Genomic DNA, 26,759 nt, shown 5'->3' on the forward strand with positions numbered 1-26,759 from the left:
CAACCTGAATGCCCATGACTCCTGCCCCAGCCAGCATCTGCTTCCAGGGCACCAGTAGCCCCAAAGGGAGGGAGACTGTCTTACCTGGTGTCCACGCCTCCCTTTTTCCCCCTTGGGGCCTTGGGTGAAACTATCAGTTCCAGGATCCCCCTGGGAAAATAAAAGGTTTCTTAGCTCAAATGGGTAGGAAAAGTATGATTTTTAAAAAGGAAAAGGCACCAAAGTGGACCCTTTCAGTTGTCTGAGCCTGCTCAGTATTCCAAATACCCAGTGCAATTAAAATTCTAAACTCTTTAAGAGCCCAAATGTTGTATAAGATGGACTTCCTTTCAAATCTCCTATTGGTCGCAATACTAAGACAGGCTGAACAGATGCCTCATTAATGAATAATTCATTGTCCTCTGCCTTTGTGCTCAAGCAAACAATTCACAATCCCTGGATTAGAGCAGCAGAAATCCCTGAAGCCCCACTACTCACAAAATCTCCCCTCAGCCCAGGCTCTCCACGCTCGCCAGGTCGTCCAGGTGGTCCAGGCAAGCCCTTAAATCAAATTTTTAAAAAGTGTCACTTTTTAAAATCATCTATTGCCTAAAGGGAAATGGCAAATGAGATTCAAATTAAAAGAGCAATGTAGTACGTGAACTTTAAAGCATTAGCTGCCAAAGAGGTGAGGCTGAGACACAGAAAAGAACATACTTTTATTGGAAATCTGGGATACACTTGGCCCTATATGTGCATTGCCTCACAATTCAAGAATTAACCTGCTACATACAAGGAAACTGAGGCTCAGAGTAGTCAGACCCTGTCCCCCTACCACCAATACCCTGGATCTTTTCACAACTTCCTGATGCTCCTACACAGAAATACATGTAAGGAAAAGAAGGCTCTCTCCATCAGTACTAGCAGTGCAAGATCTTATGAAAAAGAGAAGAAAAGAGAGAGAAATGCTTCTGGAGCTCCTGACTGCTACAGGCAGGGAGCCAGAGAGGTGGAGGAACTTGCCATAAGACTATGACATGAAAAGCAAATGGTTGCTTCTCTTAAAACCTTTTGTTAGATACACACAACTGTATCTAAAATAGATAAACAACAAGGTCCTACTGTATAGCATAGGAAACTACATTCAATACCCTGTAATAACATATAATGGAAAAGAATATAAAAAGAAAAAAATATATCTATGTGTATGTACATGTATAACTGAATTGCTTTGCTGTACTCCTGAAACTAACATTGTAAATCATCTACATTTCAATAAAATTTTTTTTTTTGTTAAACCCTGCTGTTAGTGGTACCACCTCTGTGTCATAGTTCCTACAGAATCACAGAATCGGGGAGAGCCCTCCACCACAGGAGCCTTCCTCAGATGATGTTATATACCTGGTTCTGGAGGGTACACACCACACCCTGAGAATAGTGAAGTGGGGCCCCCTCTGAAATCTGGCTCTCAGACACACAGGAAATGGGATGTTCTCTGGGTTCCACAAGAAGCCACCTCATAATGTTACTAGAGACCTTTCTTCACGTCTTCCCTGGTCTGATACAATGGTAAGAAGGAATTAGTTAATTCTAAATTCTAATCCTGCTGCTTAATTGACAACCAAGGCAAATTTCTTTGACTTCTCAGTTCAAAACAATTTTCTCATCGGTGAAATAGACATACTTATCTTATAGGGCTGTTACAGGGATTCAACAGAATAGTAAATTAAAATGCTGAGTACAGGGCCTGACATATGGTGCCTATTATGTTTTGCCCAACATATAGTCTTTCCTTTTTCTGACCCAGACACTGGCTTCCAGAATAATCTTCCAAACCTGTAGCTTTGAACACATGTCTTCCTTGCTTAGAAACTTTCAACAGCACCTGGTGACTCAGCAGAAAAGAACAAAACCCTTAAAACATGGCATCAAACCAGCTCCGACTTGCCCTTCCAGACTGTCCTCCCACTCTTTATACTTCTGATCTCACCCTCCACTTCTATTGAAGTGGAATCTTTGTTTGTCCAAAACCACTCTGAGTTCTTTTAATCTAAGCCTTTTCTTTTCCTTAACCTGGAATACTGTGTGTGTGTGTGTGTGTCTCACAGAGGTCTCATTGGAGAATGTCTTGATTTCCTGTGTTCCCTGGAATGCCTGAGTCTTCTCCACCCTGAGCACATTCTCAAATGCCACAGGGCCTCAGTAGGGAAGGCTGGTCTCACGTCCCCTTCCTCCTCCCTCACCATCTTTTAAATTTCATTCCATCGTTACTCCCTTACTGAAGCCTTCCTGACTGCACAGGCTGGATCAGATCCCTGTGCCATTTCCCTGCCTTTCACGTACTTATCTCAGCAGTAATCTTACATCTATTTCCATGATTATTTCATTAATATCTGTTTCACCCCATAGAGGCAAATCCTGAGAAACAGAACTCATGCCTATTTTGGTCCCCATTCTACAGTCTTCCCTAAGTTACAATAGATGCTCAGTGAATTTTGTTGACTGATTGGATGGAGAAAGGCCACTCTACCTGAGATTCCTCTCCAAGTCACTGGGCTCCCATTGATTCTTTATTTGTACCATTCTTACAGCCTTTTTCTTATCCTATCTTGTATTAGAGTTATTCCTGTACAAATCTTATCTCCTGCACCAGCAAACCAGCTCTTTATTGGTCATAACCTTGACTCATTTACCTCTGAACCCTTCTTTGTGTCTGCCAAAATGCCCTACAGGTAGGAAGCACTTGACAGGCATTTACTGAGTTCAACTAATTTTGGTGGAAACTGAAGTCTCTCCAGTCTTTAAGGGAATGTAGTGTGCTCCACCTTCTCCAAAATCTGATCCACAAACTGCAGGTTGGAAATTAAACCTCAATAAAGAGTCATGTCTTGCGACTCTCTGTTTCATGTATCAGGAAATCAATCCACGCCTAAGGGTAAAAGTATTGCTCTAATTCCATAGGGGTAATAGAAACATAAGTAAATAAATTTAACCCTCTTTATCTAATCCAGTGAATCAACAGAAGCTGATTACAGTGCTGTGTCAAGTTGGATCCTTCAGGCTGGAATCCATCATTGGTTAGTAATGTCTGCATGGGCATGGGAAGGGAAATTGATTAGTAATGTCTGCCTGGGCACAGGAAGGGGGAGTTGCAGTACATACGCCAGGTACCTGCCCTCCCTCACTTGGAGAGAGTGACCAGCACAGTGCATAGTCACAGTCAAGCAGATAGTCCAAACAATGGACACTGGGAGATGCAGAGAAGGGGGAGGTCACTACAGACCGACATGGTCAAGGAGGGCATCATTAGGACGAAAGAGAGGAGGTGGAAACTGAAGGAAAGGTGAGGTTCAAGTAAGCACTAAAGATGGATGCAGGGAAAAGGCGTTCCAGGATGAAGTACTGAGTGAGGTTGAGACACAGAGCTGGGCGTGCAGAAGGAATCTCCAGGGAACAGTGAGGAGCCCAGTTTGGGAAGGACACTTCTGGACTGAGATTAGTGAAGGATGTGGTTGAAAGGCCTTGTGTGTCAGACTACATCACTGGTGACAGGAAGCCACAAAAAGCTTGTGCAAAAGGGAATGACGCCCAGGATAAAGCACAAAAGGTTAAGTAAGCTGGTTCCCATGACCCATTTCACTATCAGCAGAGTCAGGCCTTAAGTAGAAGTTCCAAAGACTCATCTAATATTTATCACCCTTTCACTCCCAATCCAGTACTAGTGCTACCAGATGACGCTTTCCCAGAGCTTAGAAATAAGCTGCCCAGGTCAGTTTCTGGAGCAGGAATCTGAGATATGTGGGAGAAGAATCTTCTCACACTTTACCCGACTTCCCCTGTTTCCTTTTTCTCCAGATGACCCTGGGACTCCACGATCACCCTAGAAAAAGACAAAGAAATACAAAAAGAATCTGTATTACATAAGTCACACACACCAGGAAATTTTTTCACATAGTTTCACATTCTAGCCAAGAGTAGAAAGTTCTAAATCTGACTATGTGGCAGACTAGCTGCCCTGAACAATCTTCTCTTCAAAAAACAATTTAAAATCCAAATAACAAATTAAATTACATCTTACATGCATCCATGAGCTGATAAAGAAAAAGAGAGATGCTTAGAGTTTAGACAAAGAGAAAGCAGAATCTAGAAGAGTCACAGCTATTGGCTGCCGGAGGACTCCTGATCACTCTGGACATGTGTGGTGTGAAAACCCACAAGGTGATCACTTATTTTAAAGTGGTCCCAGGAGGTAGTGCCACCAAGTATGTGGCAGAAGCAAACAACCGCCACTCAGTGGCTTCTCACAGACAAAGTTCCATCAAAAATGAGTGTCAATCAAAAATTACAACACATAGGAGGTAGACACCATGAGGGAGAAGCCAGCAGATCCAACAGACAACAAATTAGACTTATAATGACTATAGATGTTGGAATTATCGCAATGTAAAATAAATATCTTTAATCATTTAAATAACCCAAAAAATGAGCTAAGGAAAAAAAAAAGCATCTATATTTTAAAAAAGGGTAGGGGGCAAGCAGATTTGAGAAAGAATCAAACAGAACTTCTTGAAGTGAGATTAGAATAAATGAAATCAAAACTCCTATCAGCAGGTTAATGGTACATTAAACATTTAACATAAGGATTGGTGAACTAGAAACTGAAGAAGTTATTCCGAATGCAGCACAGAAAGATAAAGAAATAGAAAATATGAAAGAAAGGCTAAGAGACATTGAGGGTAAAGTGAGAAGGTCTCCAAATTTCTAATTAGACTTCCAGAAGGAGATACGAGAGAAAGTGGGAAAGATTAAAATTTCAAAATGATCATCTGCTAAGGATTTTCCAAAACCTGGAGACACAAATGCTCCGATTCAAAAGCTTACTAAGTCCCAAATAGGAAAAGTGAGAAGAAATTCATGCCTGGAACATCATATTGAAACTGCAGAAAACGAGAAACAAAGGAAAGCTGTAAAGCAGCCTGAGATTTTTTTCAAAGATCGCTAACAAAGGGACAACAGTTCCTTGACGGATAACTTCTTAAGAGCAAAGATGAAAGTCAGCCGGGAGAGGATGAAATTACATTGCCAAAGTGCTGAGAGAAAATAATTGTATACCCAAGAGTGATCGTTCAAGAAAAATGGTGAAATCATGAAATTGTCAGAGAAAAAAACCACCAGGAGCATTTACAACCTTCATCAAAGAAAAAAATCTACAAGTTGTATTTTAGGCAAAAGAAGCATGATTTTTTCACGTTCCTTTGAAGGCATCAGTGACAGTAATAAATATGATGGTAAAGCTAGGTAAGTATTGATTAAATAAAGCAATCATTATAACAATGTCTAGTTCCTAGAATTAACAAAAGTAAAAGGTGAAAATAAAACTCCGACAACAACATGTGACATGAGAGCTAAGTTTATAGGTTCCTTGTATTTTGAACACAAGAACAAACACGTAAATTAACTTTAGACATTGGTGAGCATGCGTGTTTATTTAAATTTCCAGACTAGTTGTGAGAAATATGGAGAGTATTAATGTCAAACTCATGAGGGTGGGGAGAGCTGGGGACAGAGAATGAGAAACAGTCTGTACCTGTTCTCCATCCAAGCCATCAAGACCCTCCTCACCAGGGCTGCCCTGTGGAGCAAAGGAAGATGAGGATGTTAGGGACTAGAGGACCAGGTGTCCCTGGTTACTGCTTGCATGTTAATTTTCTTGCTAATATTATTCTCAGAAGGTAGAAGAATCTAGGTCTTTCAAACAACATTTATATTCGGCATTCAAGTATCAAAAAGCAGTGATTATTTTCTTCCTGAAATGGATATTAGCAATATATACTGTTTTTCCTGACAGTTTCAGATGCTAAAGAAAAATAGAAGGAAAAAAGAAATTCAGATTTTGAATGGATAGAAAGACTTCCTTTTAAACTTTTACACTGGGACAAGCACGATAAGTCTCACCGGACTGAATGAAACATTTCTCACTGGTTGTCTACGATGGTCTTTGTGTCATTGACCTTTTTTTTTTTTTTAATGTAAAAAGACTGGCAAAGAGAGGAGGGTAGAGCTCAGTGGTAGAGGGCATGCCCAGCAAGCACGAAGTCCTGGGTTCAATCCCAGTACCTTCATTAGAAAAATAAATGAATAAATAAACACCCCTAATTATCTTCCCCCAACAAAATAAATAAGTAAATAAAAAGACTGGCAAACATGCCTGAATTCATCTGCATAATGGAAACTCCAAAGATCGCAGATTAAGCAGGAATTAAATGAGTGTGTTTGGACGTGTGTGCATTTGGAAAGACTTATGACTTAAAAAAAGAAAAAAAGACTTCTTTAGAGAAGACCTGAAAAGCTGGGGCTGACTACAATAAGAGTAATAACTGGCCACGGCATTGTGCTACCCCATGAAGCTTTCCATCACTTTCAAATCACGGGCTCGTTGTTTTACCAACCAACTCAAAAGGACAGAGAATCTATTTATTATAAAGCATCTTCTGAAGAAAAAACAAAAAGATCCAGAGTGTTGCAAGCAGAATAAAATGCATTTTACACACGTGGGGTGGTCGATGTACTCCTACTGGCCACACGAGGAAATCAAGTTTCAGGCATTTTTGTTTTAGCCAAAGGACAGCTGATTTTAGTGAATGAAAATACGCATAGGAAACTCTAGGACTAGAATCACGTGCTACGTTTGGCACAGGACATAGTGGTCCCAGGAGACCTGGTAAATGAGATCCATCAGCCCTTGTCTGATCCATTCATCACTTGATATTCATTCCCTAGGATAATGCGTGGAACAGAGCAGATACCTAATACATGTTTGTTGAATGAATGAATGAATGGGCAGATGGGTACTTGGCTTCTGAATCTGGATGTAAAGCCACTCCCTGCTGCACCAGCCCCTTACCAGCCCTGTCCTGCATCCCTCTCCCACGTGACACCTCACGTGACCAAACCCTCCTGAACACACCTTGAATTCAGAACCAACTCTTTCAGATAAACATGATAATCTTGTGGCTCCAACATTATAGTCAGCAAGGCTTGAAAATTATCTTATAGATCCAGATTCAAACCTGAAATACTTACCTTACAGACAGCCATTCATTAGCGTGACAGTTTGGCTGTTAACACCACCTGACACATCTATCCCCAGGTATTAAGCCCCACCTTACTCAAGCAAAGGAAAAAATCAGTGAACTTGATGTTGTGTTTCCCAAAGCAGCCACTCCCCAGTTTGAGAATAAGGAAGACCACTCACCTTTTCTCCAGAAAATCCTCTTGCTCCCTAAAATTCAAAACAAATAAAAACAACTGAGCTTGAATGACACTTTTAAGCCACTGTTTCATTTAGGAAACCATATGTTCCCTAATTTCAAGAAATTGCAATTTTGATACATACATTACTACATATAAAATAGATAAACAACAAGAAACTACTGTCTAGCACAGGGAACTATAGTCAATTTCTTGTAATAACACACAGTGGAAAAGAATCTGAAATATATATATGTATGTATGTATGACTGAATCACTTTGTTGTACAGCTGAAATTAACACTGTAAATCAACTACACTTCAATTGAGAATAAAATTTTAAAAAAAGAAAGTGCAAGTTTTGGATCAAAATGGAGATTTCTTCTCCAGTGACCATATGGACATCACTGATTACTACCACTCCCCTGCACCGTGACGTGGAGAAAAGTGTGACTAGTAACTCCTCCCACAGTAGGGGGAGAGCCAGAAACAGCAGTAACCTGTCATTTATGACAACAATCATATGCTTCCAAACAAAAATGGGAATACACTGAGTCACAAGCATGCAAAGGCTTCCGGGAACCATAAGACAAAGTAATTGAAAGACAAACTTGGTAGAAGATACAGAATATGGTCACTGTGATCAGAAAAACTCCAGAGGACTCTAAAGCTGGCTGTAAAAATAATTCTCTGGCCTTATTAAAGGACATTCTCTAATCCTAGAAGGTTAAGAGACATTTAAAGCAACCACTAAAAAAGGGTTTCCCACTCATGATCCCTAAATTTGGCTTTTATTTGTTTGTTTGTTTGCTTGTTTGTTTGTTTGTTTGTTTTAATGGAAGCACTGGGTATTGAACCCAGGACCTTGTGCTTGTTAAGCACAAAGTCTACCATTGAGCCTTTAAAATCTCATTGTTCTCAAGCCCAACTTCCAGCTGCTACCTCTGTGGGTCTCCTCCTGAGGGCTTTTCCTGGTATTGGAGTCTGTCCACACACGAGACTGGCCAGACGTGCTGGGGCATCAGTGTCCCCTGGGAGCCGCCCTCAACTAATGCCCGATGGGATCTAGTGCACACATACCCCCGCTCCCTCCCCCTGGGGTTGAGTTGCGCTCACTGCCCCCACTGCTTCTCAGCAGGATTAAGCTCTATCCACCCACAGTGTAATCAAATAATAATGCACTCTTTTTAGGCCACCTTCCCTTCTGTCTAACTTCTGTACTCCCCTACTTGGGTTTACTGTGACCCTCACCCCCACCCCTCAAATAAACACTAGATTTCGCACTGGATGCCTTTCCTCGGGTTCCACTGCTCCACTCCCTCAGTCTGAGAAAGAGCTAAAACACCAGAGCTACGCTGAAGAATTAAGATTTTCCTAAAACTCCAGAGGCAGGGAAAGACCTCCACAGCTTGAGGCCACACTCACCTTGGGTCCTCTCCTGCCCCGGCATCCGTCCTCACCTCGGAGTCCAGGAAGACCTCGGGGACCTCTTTCTCCCTGTGGAGTAAAGATACACATGGAGACAGTCAAGCAACAACCTCTGTCCCCATCCGACCAATTCCAGTCAGCAATGAGCAACTGTCAGAATGGGTAAAATAACGACATGGTCCTTGCAATCACTTTTACATCCTCAAAGACATGGTTGGATGACCTGCAAAGCAATCAGAATGTTCACCCATCAACTGCCCACACTGATGACTCCAAATCACACAAATCTGAACTCTATGTTCGATCAATTCAGTCAAGCCACATGGGCAAAAACTTAAGCATTCAAATCAAACAGAAGTTGTATCTGAACATTTCCTTCAGGCAGCTGAAACTGGATGAAGGTTTCCTCATGGCTCCACAAAGAATAAACCACTATTTAACTCTTTCTCTTCTAGATGAAATCCAGCCTCTGTCTAAGGTGTAGATCATATGTCATACGTCCTCTCCTGAGAAGCTTTTACTGTTATATTGCTTGTTATTATGTTTTTGTGTTATATTCCTGGTATATTGTGAGCTTCCTGGAGACAAGGACAACGTCTTATTTATTTATCTCTGGGTTTCCAGCCCTAAGTACAGCGTCTGGCACATGGTAACATCCAATCAGGATTTGAAGAATGATTCCCTGAATTATGTTAATGAACGTAACCTTTTGATCTAGGTATTGAATAAGGAATGGAACGGGAGATGTCAGGCCTTTTACTAAGTTGATCAAATATAAATTAGAAAGCACTGTACATCCCAAGACCTTTCATCAAAAAGAGGGTCTATAAAATGTAATATCTAACTTTCTCTTAACAAGGCTGGATGACTTCCCTGTGTGAGCTGCCCAGGACAGTAAAAGGGATCACGGAAAAGTGAGAGGTCCTCCGGATCTGGAATGAAAGGACCTGGGTTCGAGTCCCAGCTCCGCCTCCAACAAGTTTTGTGAGTACATGACTCTGTGAATTACAATTTCCTCCACTGGTGAAAAAAAAAACATACGGATCTGGATAACATGGATTCTAACCACTCATAGGACTGTTGTATTGAATGCATGAACTATTGTATTGAAAGGATGTCACAAACCACATGGATTGGACAAATGAGGTGCTTTAAGCCTAACAGACAGCAAGTGATAGCAGAGCACAACACAAGACGTGGGTTTGGTGGGGAGGGTATAGCTCAAGTGGTAGAGCGCATGTTTAGCATGCACAAGGTCCCAGGTTCAATCTCCAGTACCTCCTCCAAATAGAAATAAATGAATAAACCTCATTACCTCCCCCCCCATAAAAACAAACAAACAAAAAGACATGGGTTTGGACACATCTGCAATGCTGTCTATCTGACCTTAGCAAGTCACTTACTCTCTCTAAGTTTCTATTTCTGAATATACATAAAGAAAGTATTAACATATATCAGTAGAGTTGTGATGAAGGTTGTGTCAAAATATACACAAAATGCTTAATGCAGAGCCTAACACACAGTAGGTGCCAAATAAATGTCTGTTCTCCTCTTTCTTCCTAGCCTATAAGAATTTTTAGGTTCAATATATGGTGTTTAAGCTTCCTCTGGAAAACGTAACCCTCACAGATCTGCTGGTTTACATTGCACTATCCAGTGTCATCAATCATGAATAAATGGTTGTCATCTTTATTAGAAAATAATTGTTATATATAAAACAAATGTCCCTCATAAAGCGAGGACACTGAGGAAAAATTCTTAATTTTATTTTTAACAAAACATTAAAAATAAACCCACTCAGAATCTTAAAAAAATGACACAAATGAACTTACTTACAAGACAGAAAGAGACTCATAGACATAGAAAACAAACTTACGGTTATCAAAAGGGAAAGGGGGAAAGGATAAATTAGGAGTTTGGGATTAACAGATATAAACTACTATCTATAAAATTAACAAACAATAATGTCCTACTGCATAAACCAGGGAACTTTATCCAGTAATTTGTAATAACCTCTAATGAAAAAGAATACCAAAAAGAATATATATATACACACCTATATATATATATATATATATATATAGGTGTATCACTATGCTGTGCAATAGAAACCAACACAACATTGTAAACCAACTGTACTTCAATTAAATAAATAAATAAAGTAAGTAAGTAAGCAAGTAAGTTAATCTTGGAAATAAAAAATACAAAAAAAAATTTCTAAAAACTCACTCAGGATGGCTATTAGCAATAAACAAACAAAAACAAACGTTGGCAAGGATGTGAGGAAGTTGGAACCCCAATGCATTTGGGGTGGAAATAGAAAAGAATACAGCAGCTATGGAAAACAGTATTGTAGTTTCTCCAAAAAAAAGTAAAAATAGAATTACCACATGACCCAACAATTCCACTTTTGGAATATACACCCGCAAAGAATTGAAAGCTGGGTCTCAAAGAGATATCTACACCCCCATGTGCACAGTAATTATTTGCAACAGCCAAAAGGTGGAAGCAACCCAAGTGTCCATTGATGGATGGATAGAGACACAAAAGGGGGCATACAGATACCATGGAATATTATTCAGCCTTGAAAAGGAAGGAGATTCTGGCATGCTACAACATGGATGAAACTTGAGGACATTATGCTGAGCGAAATAAGCCAAAAAGACAAATACAGTGTGATTCTACTTAAAGAGACTACTCTACTTAAAGAGTAGTCAAATTCATAGAGACAGAAAGTAGAACAGTGGTGGCCAGGGGCTGGGGGAGAGGGGGACGGGGAGGTAGTGTTAATGGGTACAGAGTTCCAGTTTGCAAGATGGAAGAGTTCTGGAGATGGGTGGTGGGAGGGGCTGCACAACAACGTGAATGTACCTGACGTCACTGAGCGTCACACTTAGAAGCAGTTAGGACCATCAAGTTTACATTACCTGTGTTTTACTACAATTAAAAATTAAAAAGATAATTGTGATGAAAAGAAAAAAACCCACTCCTATGACTTCTATTTGTAATTTCTAAAGTTCCAGTTGTTGTACCTACATGACTAGGTATGTGTTTTTTCAAAATCAGTCCTCAGGGAAAAAAAGAGTATCCTTAATTTGAGTCTTCACAAAGTCTCCCGTATTTCAGAGCCCTCTCTCCGTTACTTGGCTTTGAACAGCGTAGGATTGACACCCAGTCAGAGGTAATTTGAGATATTTATGGGATGTTTATGGAAGTCATCTACCAGATCAGTTAAAGAAGAAAGGAGATAAAGAAATCTGACAGAGATTATTTATTATATTTGAGGGTAAGACCTCACAATTTCAAATGTTAGATCATGAAACAGGACTTTTAAAAATCACTTTTACAAACAACAGAATTTGTAATTACATTCCTGAGTGCCTAAAAATACTCTCACAAGAAAAATGAGGCAATAGGTTTTTGAAGCCAGAAGTAAAATTTGCAGTGACAGATTTCATAAATAGACTTAAAAGTGGTTTATCTGAAAAACATTTAGAAGTGAACACAATATACTCTAGAAAACCCGGTGCGATGCTTCCAGGAAGTGGCTCCAGGAATGCCAAAGAACTATAGAAATTACATGGAATGAGCTACAAAGATATGTTGCACAAAACAGGGAATATAGTCAATATTTTATAGTAACTATAAATGGAGCATAACTTTTAAAAATTGTGAATCACTATATTGTACATCTGTAACATATAATATCGTACATCAACTATACTTCAATAAAAAAAGAATAAATATACTTCAATAAATTAAGAAAGAAATTACATGGGAAGAGTTTTGAATAAAATGGTTTGATAAAATATGAGAAAAAAAAGAATTTTCAGGGCTGGGCCTCATCCTTCCTCCAGCTGTGGATCCGGCCCCCAGGAGGCGTCTCAGGGGAAATCAGAAACCCAGCAGGGGCCACTGGAGTGCCCAGTGCACATAGGCTTCTTATGTGTCACTTCACCAACCTTCACAACATCCCTACATGGAGGGGCTTACACTGTGCCCATTTTCCAGATAGACAGACTGAGCCCTGGAGAGTAGACTCATCCCCCAAATTGATACAGGTAAGTGGCAGAGCCCAGGACAGGCTGAATCAGGACCCTTTCCCAGGATGGACCCTGGGTACCATGGAACCTCAGCTGTAACTAAGTTAAATATTGTAAGTAAATATTTGTTCAATTCACCTGCATCCCTAATAGATCCTGTTTTCTGATTGGGCAGAACAGCTCCAGGATGTTCTCATAAGAAATGGAAATTGCTTTATGATGGGCAATAGGCTAAACTGTGTTGAGAGGGAAATTTGGGCTCCCTGTGTTTCTCATTAGGAATTAAGTTCTATTGCATTTAAAAATCGATGCCCGATTGCTCACAGGGGCTGCTTAAAGCTATTGATTAAAATCAGGACAGAGGAGAGAATTACATCAACAAAGCTTTTCAAATGCTGGGCTGGTGCAAGTTATTCCATGAGAAACAGGAATAAGACGAAGAAAAGCATCTTATTTTGTGGATGAGACGAGAAGAGAAAACATACGCACGTATAGCTGTGCAACTAACACATACAAAGCTCCCAACAAACGTGAGCTGGTTTTGGGGGGTGTGTGTGTGTGTGTGTGTTAAACGTTTTACTTTGAAATAATTTTAGATTTATAAGAGTTGCAGAGACAGGACACGGGGTTCCTGGACGCTGGTGCCCAGCCTCCCAGCAGTTACACATTTCATCACAGGGAGTGCCTCCCAAGGAGAGGACGTGAAGGGCGGTGCAGACTGTCACCGGGAGGCCTCTTGTGGGCAGTGACATCGGAGCACAGGCTTGAAGGAGGTGAGGAAGGAGCCGTCCAGGCAGAGGGACAGCCAGCCCGGCCCACGAGGCGGGAGAAGCCTGTGTCGTCCCAGAACAGCCCGGTGGGCTGAGGCCGTCGGAGCCCGAGGGTGGGGTGCGGTCCCCCAGTGCAGCCCCGGAGGGGCCTCACCAGGGCTTCCTTTCTCCTCGAGGTGAAACCAGGATCCCTGAGCAGGGGACGGGCGAGGGGCACCACCAGACAGATTCCATCTGGGCCCTTCTGACCGCTGTGCGGGTGGGGGGGGCTCCCGCAACAGTCCAGGCGAGAGGTCGGGGCGTGCGCGCCGGGAGCGGGAGGAGTGCCGCGTTCCAGGCGCGTTTTCCTCCCGGGCTGGGCTCAGTCCACGGCTCTCAGGGCGCTTCTCCCCCGAGGTGCTTGCCCGGGTTCTTGGTTCTCCTTCCGTCGGCTGCAGCCCGCGTTCTCTCCCCGCCCTGACCACAGCTTCCATCCTCTATGCGCAGGGCGAGTCTAAACATTAAGGCCCTATAAGGAACTTCTATATAACATGTACACTTTGTGTAATTGTGACATTTCACTGCCAGCCAAAAAGCTGGCTTCCGGGCACCACAACTTTCGTATCCAGGTCTCCAGGAGGAAAGGTCTAGACTGCTCCGCACTGTTTGCTGGGAAGTAATCACACTAGTACACACATCTTCACACGTGGATTTTCTTATTTCTTCCCTATCTGCTTTCCCAGCCCACCCCCACGCAGCAGATGCAGGTTTCCGACTTCCACCCGCTGTGAAAGGAGGGCTCAGTCAACACCCACCGTCCCATACAGACACAAAGACAAAAGATAAGGGAACACGCTCTTCGCCTTGTGATGAGAACTCAACATTGACTCTCTTGACCACTTTCCCGTGGATCACACAGCAGTGGTAACGGGAGTCACACGTGGCCCATTATTTCCCTAGCACACACTTACCTCACACCTGGCAGTTTGTACCTTTTGGCCACCTTCCTCCAGGTCCCCTTCCCCCACCCCGCTGGTAACCAAGTCTCATCTCTTTTTCTATGAGTTTAGTTCGTTCTTTTTCTTTCCTTCTATCTTTCTTTAGATTCCACATATAAGTGAACTAAAGTAGTATTTGTCTTTCTCTGCATGACTAGTTCCACTTACCCCAATAGCCACTATACATGCTTTTTTTTTTTAACATTTTTTTGAGTTATAGTCATTTTACAATGTTGTGTCAAATGCCAGTGTAGAGCACAATATTTCAGTTCTACATGAACATACAGATATTCATTGTCACATTTTTGTGTGTGTGAGCTACCACAAGATCTTGTGTATATTTCCCTGTGCTATACAGTATAGTCTTGTTTATCTATTCTGCATATACCTGTCAGTATCTACAGATTTTGAACTCCCAGTCTGTCCCTTCCCATGCCTCACCCTCTGGCAACCACAAGTTTGTATTTTAGGTCTATGAGTCTGTTTCTGTTTTGTATTTATGTTCTTTTGGGGGGGTTCTATATATGAGTGATCTCATGTGGTATTTTTCTTTCTCTTTCTGGCTTACTTCACTTAGAATGACATTCTCCAGGGACATCCATGTCGCCACAAATGGTGTTATGTTGTCAGTTTTTATGGCTGAATAGTATTCCATTGTATAAATATACCACTTCTTCTTTATCCAGTCATCTGTTGATGGACATTTAGGCTATTTCCATGTCTTGGCTATTGTAAATGGTGCTGCTATGAACACAGGGGTGCAGGTGTCATCCTGAAGTAGGGTTCCTTCTGGATATATGCCCAGGAGTGGGATTCCTGGGTCATATGGTAAGTCTATTCCTAGTCTTTTGAGGACTCTCCATACTGTTTTCCATAGTGGCTGCACCAAACTGCATTCCCAAGAGCAGTGTAGGTGGGTTCCCTTTCCTCCACAGCCTCTCCAGCATTTGTCATTCGTGGACTTTTGAATGATGGCCATTCTGACTGGTGTGAGGTGATACCTCATTGTAGTTTTGATTTGTATTTCTCTGATAATTAGTCATATTGAGCATTTTTTCATGTGCCTTTTGATCATTTGTATGTCTTCCTTGGAGAATTGCTTGTTTAAGTCTTTTGCCCATTTTTGGATTGCGTTGTTTGCTTTTTTCTTATTATGTTGTATGAGCTGCTTATATATTCTGGAGATCAAGCCTTTGTTGGTTTCATCATTTGCAAAAATTTTCTCCCATTCGTTTTGTTTTACTTCTGGTTTCCTTTGCTGTGCAGAAGCTTGTAAATTTCATTAGGTCCCATTTGTTTATTCTTGCTTTTATTTCTATTGCTTGAGTAAACTGTTCTAGGAGAACATTTTTGAGATGTACGTCAGATAATGTTTTGCCTATATTTTCTTCTAGGAGGTTTACTGTATCTTGTCTTATGTTTAAGTCTTTGATCCATTTTGAGTTGATTTTTGTATATGGTATAAGGGAGTGTTCTAGCTTCATTGCTTTACATGCTGCTGTCCAGTTTTCCCAACACCATTTGCTGAAGAGACTGTCTTTATTCCATTGTATATTCTTGCCTCCTTTGTCGAAGATGAGTTGACCAAAAGTTTGTGGGTTCATTTCTGGGCTCTCTATTCTGTTCCATTGGTCCATATGTCTGTTTTTGTACCAATACCATGCTGTCTTGATGACTTTAGCTCTATAGTATTGTCTGAAGTCTTGGAGAGCTATACATGGCTTTTTAATAGTGGGTTTGCTGGTCAAAAAACAGGCATATTTTAATTTTTGATAAATTCTTCCAAATTATCCTGCAAAAAAACAGGTATCTTGCAATCAACAGTGATGAAAGTGGCCACTTCCCTGCCCCAGATATTATCAATCTTTTACATTTTTTCAATCAGGCTAGCATAAATAGAATATGTTCTTATTTTCATTTTCCTGTATATTTACAAGGTCAAACATCTTCTTGGGTACTTATTTTCCATTTGCATTTCTTTTTCTGCAAATTACTAGTTTATCCATTGCCCACTTTCTACTGAATTTCTACCTCTTACTAATTTATAGAACATTTCTGTGTGTTCCAGATATATTTGCACTGTTTAACTGGTACATTTCTCTCCATATGTGATGCTTGTCCTTCTAACTTTATCCATGGTGTTTGTCCTTAAATGCAACTCTTAAATTTGGAGGCAAAACTATCAATTGTTGCCAAGACTTGGAAGCAACTTAAATGTCCATTGACAGAGGGCTGGATAAAGAAGCTATGGTATATTTATACAATGAAATACTACTTAACCATAAAAAAGAATAAAATAATGCCATTTGCTGCAACATGGATGGATCTAGAGATTGTCATTCTAAGTGAAGTAAGACAGAAAGAGAAATAAAAATACCTTATGATATCACTTATATGTGGAATCTAAAAAAAAGAAAAAAGAGGACACTGTAAACTCATCTACAAAACAGAAAGACTCACAGATACAGTAAATAATCTTATGGTTACCAGGAAAAGGGAGTGGGAAGGGATAAATTTGCGAGTTTGAGATTTGCAAATATTAACTAATATATATATATAGATAGATTAAAAAACAAGTTTCTTCTGTATAGTGCAGGAAACTATTCAGTATCTTTATACTAACCTTTAATGAAAAAGAATATGAAAACAAATCTATGTATGTATGCATGACTGGGACATTGTGCTCTACACCAGAAATTGACACATTGTCACTGACAGTACTTCAGTAAAAACAGTAACAAACTATGTGTTGTTTCCATATGACTTCTGTTACTACTCCAACTTTCATAACTAAACCCTCACGGTTGGCTCTTGCATCTGCAGCAACTCTGGTCTGTGTGGGGTGAAGGGCTCTCTTCTCTTACACCACATGAAGGACCACTTGTCCCGCACCAGGTAGGATTCTATGTCACACTAATCTTCATATGCACTGAAGTCCTTTCTTGGAACCCATGCTCTGTTTTTAAACACCACGCTAAGGGCTGTCCCCGTGATCTGTGAGGCAGGCTCCCTGACACACCAGCATCGCGCAGCCCAACAGCAGGACCAAGTCACGCCCACTGACTCCATACTGGCACCGCACTGAACTGCAGTTCCGCCTGACAGAGCCTGGACTCTCCCACAGTGAATCTCCCATCCGCGAAGATGGTGGGTGACTCCATTTGGCCCCGTTACCCAGTCTCCTTTGTGTTTTCCATTAAACTTTCATCACGTTCGCGCCTGCTTTTAGTCATTTACTGCCATGTTGTCTGTGATGCTTCTTGCTGTCGTTAAAAAGTCATAAATGCTGTTTACTGTTAGAGCTTTTAGTTGGTTTCCAGCGACACTGCCGGTCCCAGGGATGCTCGCCCCACTATCTGTGCCCCTTGTTGTGTGCTTTAATGATGTTCTCCCTTGGGTGCGGTGACCAACCCTCCCCCATCCATGGCCAATGGGCTGCAGCAAGGTGTCCTGGTGCCGGCCCTGGAGGAAGCTTGCTCGGAGGAAAGGCCGGTTGGACGAGCCCCGCGCTCACTCAGAGGATGTGTCCTGGGCGCAGGGTTGGAAGTTCAAGTCAGAGAGCAGCCGGAAAAGCACCACCAACAGTAACAGCATTTGCTCCCTGCTGGACGCTGTTCCAAGTGCGTTTCACACCTTGGCTCATTTAGTCCGCACACCTAGGAGGCAGGTAGAGCTATCCTTCCCCACAGATGAGGAAACAACGCAGTTCGTACACTTCAAGAGGCAGGAAGCTGAAATTCCAAGAGGAAGAGGGCGACGCCTGTGGAAGGGCGGGCAGATGCCAAGAGCCAGGTGCCAGTTTCTCGCGAGAAGGCGTGCCTTGCCTCGCGGCATGCCAGTTTTCTTACGTAACTATTTTTTGTGACCTTAGATAACCTGATTTTTGTACTATCTAATGAAGCCTTCATGTGTGACCAGTGCATATTTAAACCACCATCTCACAGTAGGTAAATTCTGAAAATACACTGAATCTGTGAGTCTGAACAATTGTGCTTTCCAAGGATGGCCACACCAAAAGCTCCGAGCTCTCCTGCCATGCACGTGACCTTGCACTCCCGTCTCAGGAGGGGGGTTCTGATTGCCCACCTTCTCTTGAATCTGGTCGGGACTTAGTGACGCCCTTGGACCCAGCAGACTGTGGCCGGCAAGTTACCGCCTGACTTCTGAGCATGCTCAGAGCCCGGTGGCTTCAGGCCGATCCCTTGGTTGCTCCCTCTCAAGTCCGCCCCTCCCTGTGAAACCCAGCAGCCTTGCAGGACAACCTCTACCTGCCCTTCCGCATCCGAAGCTCACCAGGGTGGGGAGAGGAAGTCACCTCGGGTCCTCCAGCCCAGCTGAGACCCCAGACACCCAGCACAGGACCGCCCACCATTCCCCTCTCACCTACAGAGCCCTAGAGGGTGACTGCTGTTCTGCAACACTAAGGGTTGTGTCTGGGTTTGTTGTTGTTGCTATTTGGGAAGTGGGAGTGGGGATGGAAAGATAATGGGAACAATGAGTTTGTTATCTGTCTTCCTACACTTTGAACGTTCTTGAACCTACGAATTCTGGGCAGATTCTGAAACCTGTCCACCAGCAAGAGCTGTCTCTGCTATAGAGGAGACCAGCCTGATCTGCTTTGCAGAGAAACGACATTAAAAGCCATTCTCATACTAGGTGAAGCCAGCCAGGAAGAGAAAGAGAAATACCACATGATACCACTTATATGTGGAATCTTTTAAAAATGACACAAATGAACTTATCTACAAAACAGAGACAGACTCACAGGCACAGAAAACAAACTTATGGTTACCTGGGGGAATGGGGGTGAGGACGGATAAATTGGGAGTTCAGGATTTGCAGATACCAACTACTATACATAAAATAGATAAACAACAAAGTCCTACTGTATAGTATATACAGCTATATTAAATACCCTGTCATAGCCTATAGTGAAAAAGAATGCGGAAAAGAATATATATGTATGTGTATAACCAAATCAATATGCTATACACCAGAAATTAACACAACATTGTAAACCTACTATACCTCAATCTTTAAAAAAGCTATTCATTGGGAGTTCAAAATTTGTAGATACTATATATAAAATAAGCAACAAGTTTCTACTGTACAGCACAGGGAACTGTAGTCACTATTTTGTGGTAACCTATAATGAAAAAGAGTATGAAAATGAATATATGTATGTATATGTATGACTGAAACATGCTGTACACCAGAAATTGGCACACTGTTAACTGACTATACTTCAATTTAAAAAAAAAAAAGCCACTCAGAGTGTGATGTAGTTTGAAGTCACCTCTTTTGTGAGAAATGAAACAAAAAGAGAATGAGCCCTACAGAAGGCACTGTCACAATCAGTAACCACAGGTGGTTGCTGAGACCTTAAATTGTGTCTAGTCCAATTGAGATGAGCTCTAAATGCAGATACACACTGGATTACAAAGTGCATATTTTTAAAAGTAAATTATCTCATCAACATTTATATTAATTACATGTTGAAATGATTACATCTTGGATATACTGGATTAAATAAAATATGCTAATAAAGTTAACTTTGCCTGTGTTTTTTTTTTCCTTTCTTTAAGGTTGCTACTAAAAAATTTTTCATTATATAAAATTACGTATGTTGCTCACATTCTATTTCTAGCTCTTTCCTCGACAGTCTTTATAAAATATCTTGGTTTTGAGATGTTGAGACAGCAGAAAAAGGGGACAAAATCATCCTCCACCCTAGACAGGCATTGCTGGCTTATCTGAGTTGTCTGAAATTGGCGTCAGTGGTCCTAATGGGCTGGTCAGACCGTAAGTTATTCTCTTAACTTTGATCAGGCATATTACGGAACCAGAGGCCAAGCAGAAAAAATAACACTTAAAAGACATTTTAAAACATCGTAAAAACAGGAAGAAATAATTTCACTACTGCTGAGCAAAATCACGGAAGCTCACAATTCACATTTCTGAATGTATTTCTAACGTCTGAGACTACGCTTACTGAAGCAAAATAAAGAGGAAAGTGGAGTGATTCTCCCACAAACATCACCAAAGAAAAGGGTGGGCTTACACAAATCTCACTGGCTGCATTTTTCTCTAATTTCTGCTTCCTTTCCAAGCTCAGGCAACCTAAAGATTCTAATAATCAACAGACTACTCTAACTGGAGCAATTAAAACACTAATGCTTGTGTATACCAGGAGTGTGAAAAGTTTGGCCCAAAGACCCCTCAGGGCCCCAAGACCCTTTGGGAGGGGATGCTCACAAAGTTAAAACTTTTTTCCCAATTACACTAAAATGCTGTCTTTTCCTTTTTCATTCATATTCTTTCCCAAGTGTACAGCAGAGTTTTAAAAAAAAAACTTTATTGTGGTATAATTTCTGTGCAGTAAACTACACACATTTCAGATGTACAATTTGATGAATTTTGATAGATGTGTACACCCATGAAACCACCACCACAATCAAGACAGCTAACACGTCCATCGCTCCCCAAGAGATGCAATTTTTGAACTACAAATTTATCCCTTCCCACCCCTTCTACCCCTTGGTAACCATAAGTTTGTTCTCTATGTCTGTGTACAGTAGTTTTTAAGAGGTCACAAAGCAAGCGATATCACAACAGACTCTACAGAAGCAGATATACCAATCCAGCTGCTTTCTAATAAGCTAGACATTAAAGACATTTGAAAACGTAAAACAATGCCACTCTTCTCACTAATGTATTTTGTTTGGGAAAATAGTTATTTTTCATAAAGGAATACGTGATTTATGTTATGGGTTTATTTTTATTATTTTGAAAGGAAATAAATGATTTTAAATTACTTCGATTTTAATTTCTAACATGGTAAATATCGGTAGCTAGAAACCACACCAACAAAAGCTCTTTGAGCTCCATAATCTTTTAGAATGCAAAGCTATCTTGAGACCAAAAAGTGTAAGAATCAGTAGTGTATACAAGTCAGCTTTAAAATTGACCCCTGTGGGTGAGTGGTTTCCCATCATTTAAAATTAACTGAAAATGATGGGCTTTTAAAATCCTTTCAGTATTTATATGATGTGATAAAGATGGTCCCAACCACATTCCAGTCCCCAAGCTAACAACTGTCTCTGTAACACACATTGTTCTCCACAGCCAATCACGTGGTAACTTTTCTTTGCCCGGGGATGTATCCAGGGTTACATACAAATTGTCAGCAGGTGATGACAACTCCATCACCTTTTCAGTCACTCAGGAAGGCGTCTGAGTGATCTTGTTGTAAGAACAGCCTTAGTTCTTTAATTGATTCTGTTAAACCACTAACAAGCATGGCTGTTTCCTTAATGGTAACAAACTACCTGTTATTCAGCTCATGATTAAGAACTGCTCTTCAATGTATGCCTGTCAGACACAGAACACATTTTCAGCTGTCCAAGAATCACTGACTGAAAACCAAAATGACCATACTTCATCACCAAACACCTTCTGGAGATTATATCTTTACAAACTCAGTCCACCAAACATTTGCTGTAACAGATGATTATTTTTATATAGATATTTTAAATCCACCTTAAACGGCATGGATGTGAAAAACTTTAATGGCTTAATGCAATTAAGTATTCCTAATAGTTGACCCATTTACCATACTCCCTCAAAGAGAAAAACAGATTCAGTACTTACAGGACCACCTTCTTCACCAGGGTGACCAGGTAATCCATCAAAACCCCTCTCTCCCTGAGAAAAAATCAAAATAAATAATTTGGACTCCAAATCCTTCATTTCTTAAATCTATGTGAAATAAAAATGGTTACTAATAGATACCCTTGTTTCACTGAGTTGACGTTTTACTGAGATTCTACTAAATGTGGAGTGTAACACACAGAGATGTAGAGACACTGTTGGCCTGTCTTAGAGTGAAACTTGCATACCTGTTTGTCTTTATAGTCTGGGACCCCAGCCTATTTTTATTTTTCTAAAATATCTTTTAAGCCATGCTATTGTGAAAACAAAAGCCAAAACTAGTTTCTAATTAAACATTTCAGGAAGACTACTACTTTAAAGGGGGCTTTGAGCTGGTTTTACAAAACGTCAGTAAACAAAGTTGTCATAGTCCGCATTACTTGTGAGAAATGGTTGCTTATCTCTGTGTGACTAAACTGTTTAGTCTCTCTTTTTTTCACTCTTCTTAGATAACTAAACCCACAAACCATTTCCTGTCAAGGAAGTTTGGCTTAACATTTTATAGCCAGAGGTGTTTATTTAGTCTAAAACCTAGTCAACAAGATGTGGGAGCCATAGTCTCCTTGTAATTAACAAAGATATGAAAGTAACATGACCAAGCACTGAATTCTGAGCAGAGAAGTCAAGAATTCAGGACACTCCCATCTTTGGCCTTTGAGGCATGGTCCTCAAGTTGCCAAAAAACATGTCAAGAGATTCCCAGGCTTGATTTTCTGAACCTCCAATCCCATATTTAAGAACAACAAGAGGGGAGAAAATTCTAGTGCTGGGGCATAGTTATAATTTATTTTTCAAAAAGTAATTATACACTGTTCAAAATTAAGATTGATCTGCAAAGGCAGGAAGAGCTCGTTCCAACCACCTCATGGGAAACCTTACAACAAGAGAACATGCAAGCCCATGGATGTGATTCAACCTTACACGTGAATTGGTGATTATACCCCCATCGTAAAGCTGTCGTCCCGTGAGAATGGAAACCTGTGTCCCTGGATAGCTGAGGACCGTTTCTAACAAGATTCTCCCTGAAAAGCATGAAGTGATCTTTTTCCTACCACTCAGTCCTAGAGTTAGGGAAAGTGTCTGTAAAATAAATATAAGTAGACAGCACAATAGAGTGGACAGGAAGTACGCCTTGGAGTCAGGGAGACATAGGGGCTTAAATCCCAAAATATCCCTTGGCAACCATGCAACTTTGGGGAAAGTGGTGTTCCCTCTCTGAGCCTCAATTTCACACCTGTAAAATAGGTTGTAAAGAGCACAGAACTAAAAAAGGCATGTTAAAGGCATAACACAGGCTGGTGTGCAGTGGTTACGAAATGTCATCTCTCTCCCACACACCCCCCCAACAAATCCTCACCTTCCTCCCAGGGCTCCCACCATCACCTCTGTGCCCGTCGTCTCCAAAACACTTTGCATACGTATTGCAGCACGTTCTTTCTACAATTGCATCCTGAAAACAGAATCCACATCACGTACAATTTTTTTTTCATCTATATGAACCTGCGTCACATGACACACTAAAGAAACAAAATTCCCTCAAGGTTTTTAAAGTTATTAGAATGTACAGATCTGGTGAAGGATGGTGTCAAAAACAAACTACCACCAGAAATTGACACAACATTGTAAACTGACTATACTTCAATAAAAAAGTAATTAATTAATTTAAAATCTAAAAACAGCTTACAAGTTGCTTCCGTAAGATGCTCGGGAGGGATGGCAGTGTGATGCTGAGAGGTTGATGATACGCAAATCCTCTGCCAAATTCTAGCTCCTGGAGCTCCTCCAATTTATACACACCTTCCAGGCCAATAGTAAGGAGTCCAGAGAATCCTTCAAAACACCAACAGGTGGGGGATTTCCTTGCACATCTTTTGAATGGTCTGTCTTTGGGCCCCAATATCCATCACCCCTCCTACAGCCTCATCAATCCTGTCTCAAACTGCATTTCTTTTAAAATCAAAGCTAGCTCATGACATGCCTTCTTGAAGAATTGGTCTGACATCTTTCAATCCCTGTAGCTGAAAGTCAAACAGTTAGATGGAACCACAAAGGACCCTCAGGGCTCTTATAGCCCCAGTTTTCTATTTGAAAGAGAGTTTTCCCCCTTTATGGTATGAAGTTACATCCTTTAACCCCATGCTTGAAGTAGACTTGTGGTTTACTCTGTGACCATCTTGCAGGCTGTTCACAAATATTCTGGTTCCTCTACCGAAGAGGATGAGGTAGGATTTGACATTTTTGGGAAAATTATAAGCTCTCATTAAGCCCCAATTCTTCACCTGCAAAAATATTATCTCATGAAAGTTACAACTGTCCGCACGGCTGGCTCTGACAAATGAAATATGAGCAGAGGTGACACTGTCACTCCCTGGGAGAAATTTTAAGAGCAGTGTACACTTCAGCCCATTTTCTTTCCCCTCCCACAGAAACAGATCCCTCCTTCAGCCTGGGTCCTCGACTGATGAGAAAGAGGCATGGACGAAAGGGCACGAGATGCAAAATGGAGACAGTCTTACTAGCTTAAGCCACTGAGATTTGAAGGTTGTCATTGTGGAATAACAACCGTCTCCTACTGATGCAGACACTGAGAGACCATCTGGGTTTTTCCATGTAACAGAAAACATAGTGACAAGAACATTTCTCAAATCTGGCCAGAAGTCACAGTAGAATTTCCAAACAAATATTACCGTTAATATTTAAACAGTAAATTCACACACACATGCACACACATCAGCTCTTGGCTATGGTAAACAAACTGCTTTAAAATCCTGTGGTTAAAAGTTGTATACAAATTCTTAATTACTCCTCAAAATAAATTCTTGGAAATGGAATTGCTGATCTAGCTCGTAGGCAAAGTTTGCAGTCCTTTGTCATGAACTCCCAGTTCCCTTCCAGAAAAGTTGCAACATTTAAAACTTTTAGTGGAAATCTATGCAGTAAATTCAGTTGAAAGCAAATTCTCAGAAAATATTCCACTTAATGCAATCCTTAGTAAAGTACCCATGGCAGTCTTCACAGAACTAGAACAAATGATCCTAAAATTTATATGGAACCATGAAAGACCCTGATTTGCTAAAGCAATCTTAAGAGAAAAATAACAAAGCTGGAGGTAACATGCTCCCTGACTTCAGACTATATTACAAAGCTACAGTCATCAAAACAGACACATACTGGCACAAAAGCAGACACAGAGATCAATGAAACAGAATACAGAGACTATAAATAAACCCACACACCTAAGGTCAACTAATCTATGACAAAGGAGGCAAAAACATACAATGGAGAAAAGACAGTCTCTTCAATAAGTGGTGCTGGGAAAACTGAACAGCTACATGTAAAACAATGAAATTAGAACATTTTCTCACATCACATAAACCTCAAAAATAAACTCAAAATGGATTAAAGACCTAAATGTAAGACCAAAAACCATAAAACACTTCAAAAAAAACAGGCAAAACACTCTTTGACATAAATTGCAGCAATAATTTTTTGGATCTGGCAAGAAAACAAAAGCAAAAACAATAGGATCTAATTAAATGTAGAAGCTTTTGCACAGCAAAGGAAACCATCAACGAAACCATCAACAAAACCAAGGCAATCTACTGAATGGGAGAAATATTTGCAAATGATATGACCAATAAGGGGTCAATACTCAAAATATATAAGCATCTCATAAACTCAATATCAAAAAAACATACAACTCAATCAAAAAATGGACAGAAGACCTGAATAGACCTTTTTACGAAGAAGACATACAGATGGCCAACAGGCACAGGGAAAGATGCTCAATATCCTTAATCATCAGAGAAATGCAAATGAAAATCACAGTAAAATATAACCTCACACCTGTCAGAATGGCTATCATCAAAAAGTCTACAAATAACATATACTGGCAAGGATGTAGAGAAAATGGAACTTTTGTACACTGTTGGTGGAAATGTAAATTGATGCAGCCACAATGGAAAATAATATGGAGGTTTCTCAAAAAACTAGATACAGAACTAACAAATGATCCAGAAATTCCACTCCTCAGTATGTTTCCAACAAAAATGAAGGCACTAACTCAAAAAGATACATGCACCCAGTGTTCACAGAAGCAGTTTTTTAAATAGCCAAGATATGGAAGCAACCTAAATGTCCATCAATAGAGGAATGGATAAAGAAGATGTGGTATATACAGTTGACCTATGAACAACATGGCTTTGAACTGCGTGGGTCCACTTACATGCGGATTTTTTTTCAATAAATAACCACTATAGTCCTACATGATGCGTGGCTGGTTGAATCTGTGGATTCACCTATGGATGAATTGTGGATACAGAGGTTATATTGAGGTGGGAAGCCCCATAAAAAAAGACCAGCAGGATCCCCAGGCAGGGCCACTACACTCCTGCCAGCACCATCCATTTCCCTGGCCCAGTGGCTCTATCTCACTTTTTGCCTCTGAAACAGCTTACTTCTAGGAAAGTGGAACTTACCCCTAAAATTCTATTTGTTCCCTGAGCTCACTCCTGATTGGTTATTTCCTTCGTTCCTGATTGGTCCATTTCCCTAACTTCTGATTGGTCCATTTGTAGTACTTCATTTGCATGGAGCTTACTC

General features: G+C 40.7%; 1 protein-coding gene across 1 annotated transcript in view; it reads right to left on the reverse strand.

Moving 5' to 3' along the window:
- Nucleotides 1-26,759, reverse strand: part of LOC102545896 (collagen alpha-4(VI) chain-like) — a 98,492-nt gene that overhangs the window by 44,803 nt on the left and 26,930 nt on the right. Inside the window, exons 10-18 of the mRNA XM_072971330.1 lie at nucleotides 23,842-23,987; nucleotides 23,515-23,607; nucleotides 22,098-22,151; nucleotides 8,655-8,726; nucleotides 7,235-7,261; nucleotides 5,567-5,611; nucleotides 3,806-3,859; nucleotides 478-540; nucleotides 85-150 (exon numbers count right to left, since the gene is read on the reverse strand). Of these exons, the coding sequence (XP_072827431.1) occupies nucleotides 85-150; nucleotides 478-540; nucleotides 3,806-3,859; nucleotides 5,567-5,611; nucleotides 7,235-7,261; nucleotides 8,655-8,726; nucleotides 22,098-22,151; nucleotides 23,515-23,607; nucleotides 23,842-23,987 (620 nt within the window). The remainder of the gene's footprint in view (nucleotides 1-84; nucleotides 151-477; nucleotides 541-3,805; nucleotides 3,860-5,566; nucleotides 5,612-7,234; nucleotides 7,262-8,654; nucleotides 8,727-22,097; nucleotides 22,152-23,514; nucleotides 23,608-23,841; nucleotides 23,988-26,759) is intronic.

The sequence above is a fragment of the Vicugna pacos genome, chromosome 1 (genome assembly GCF_048564905.1).
Source record: "Vicugna pacos chromosome 1, VicPac4, whole genome shotgun sequence".
NCBI lineage: Eukaryota > Metazoa > Chordata > Mammalia > Artiodactyla > Camelidae > Vicugna > Vicugna pacos.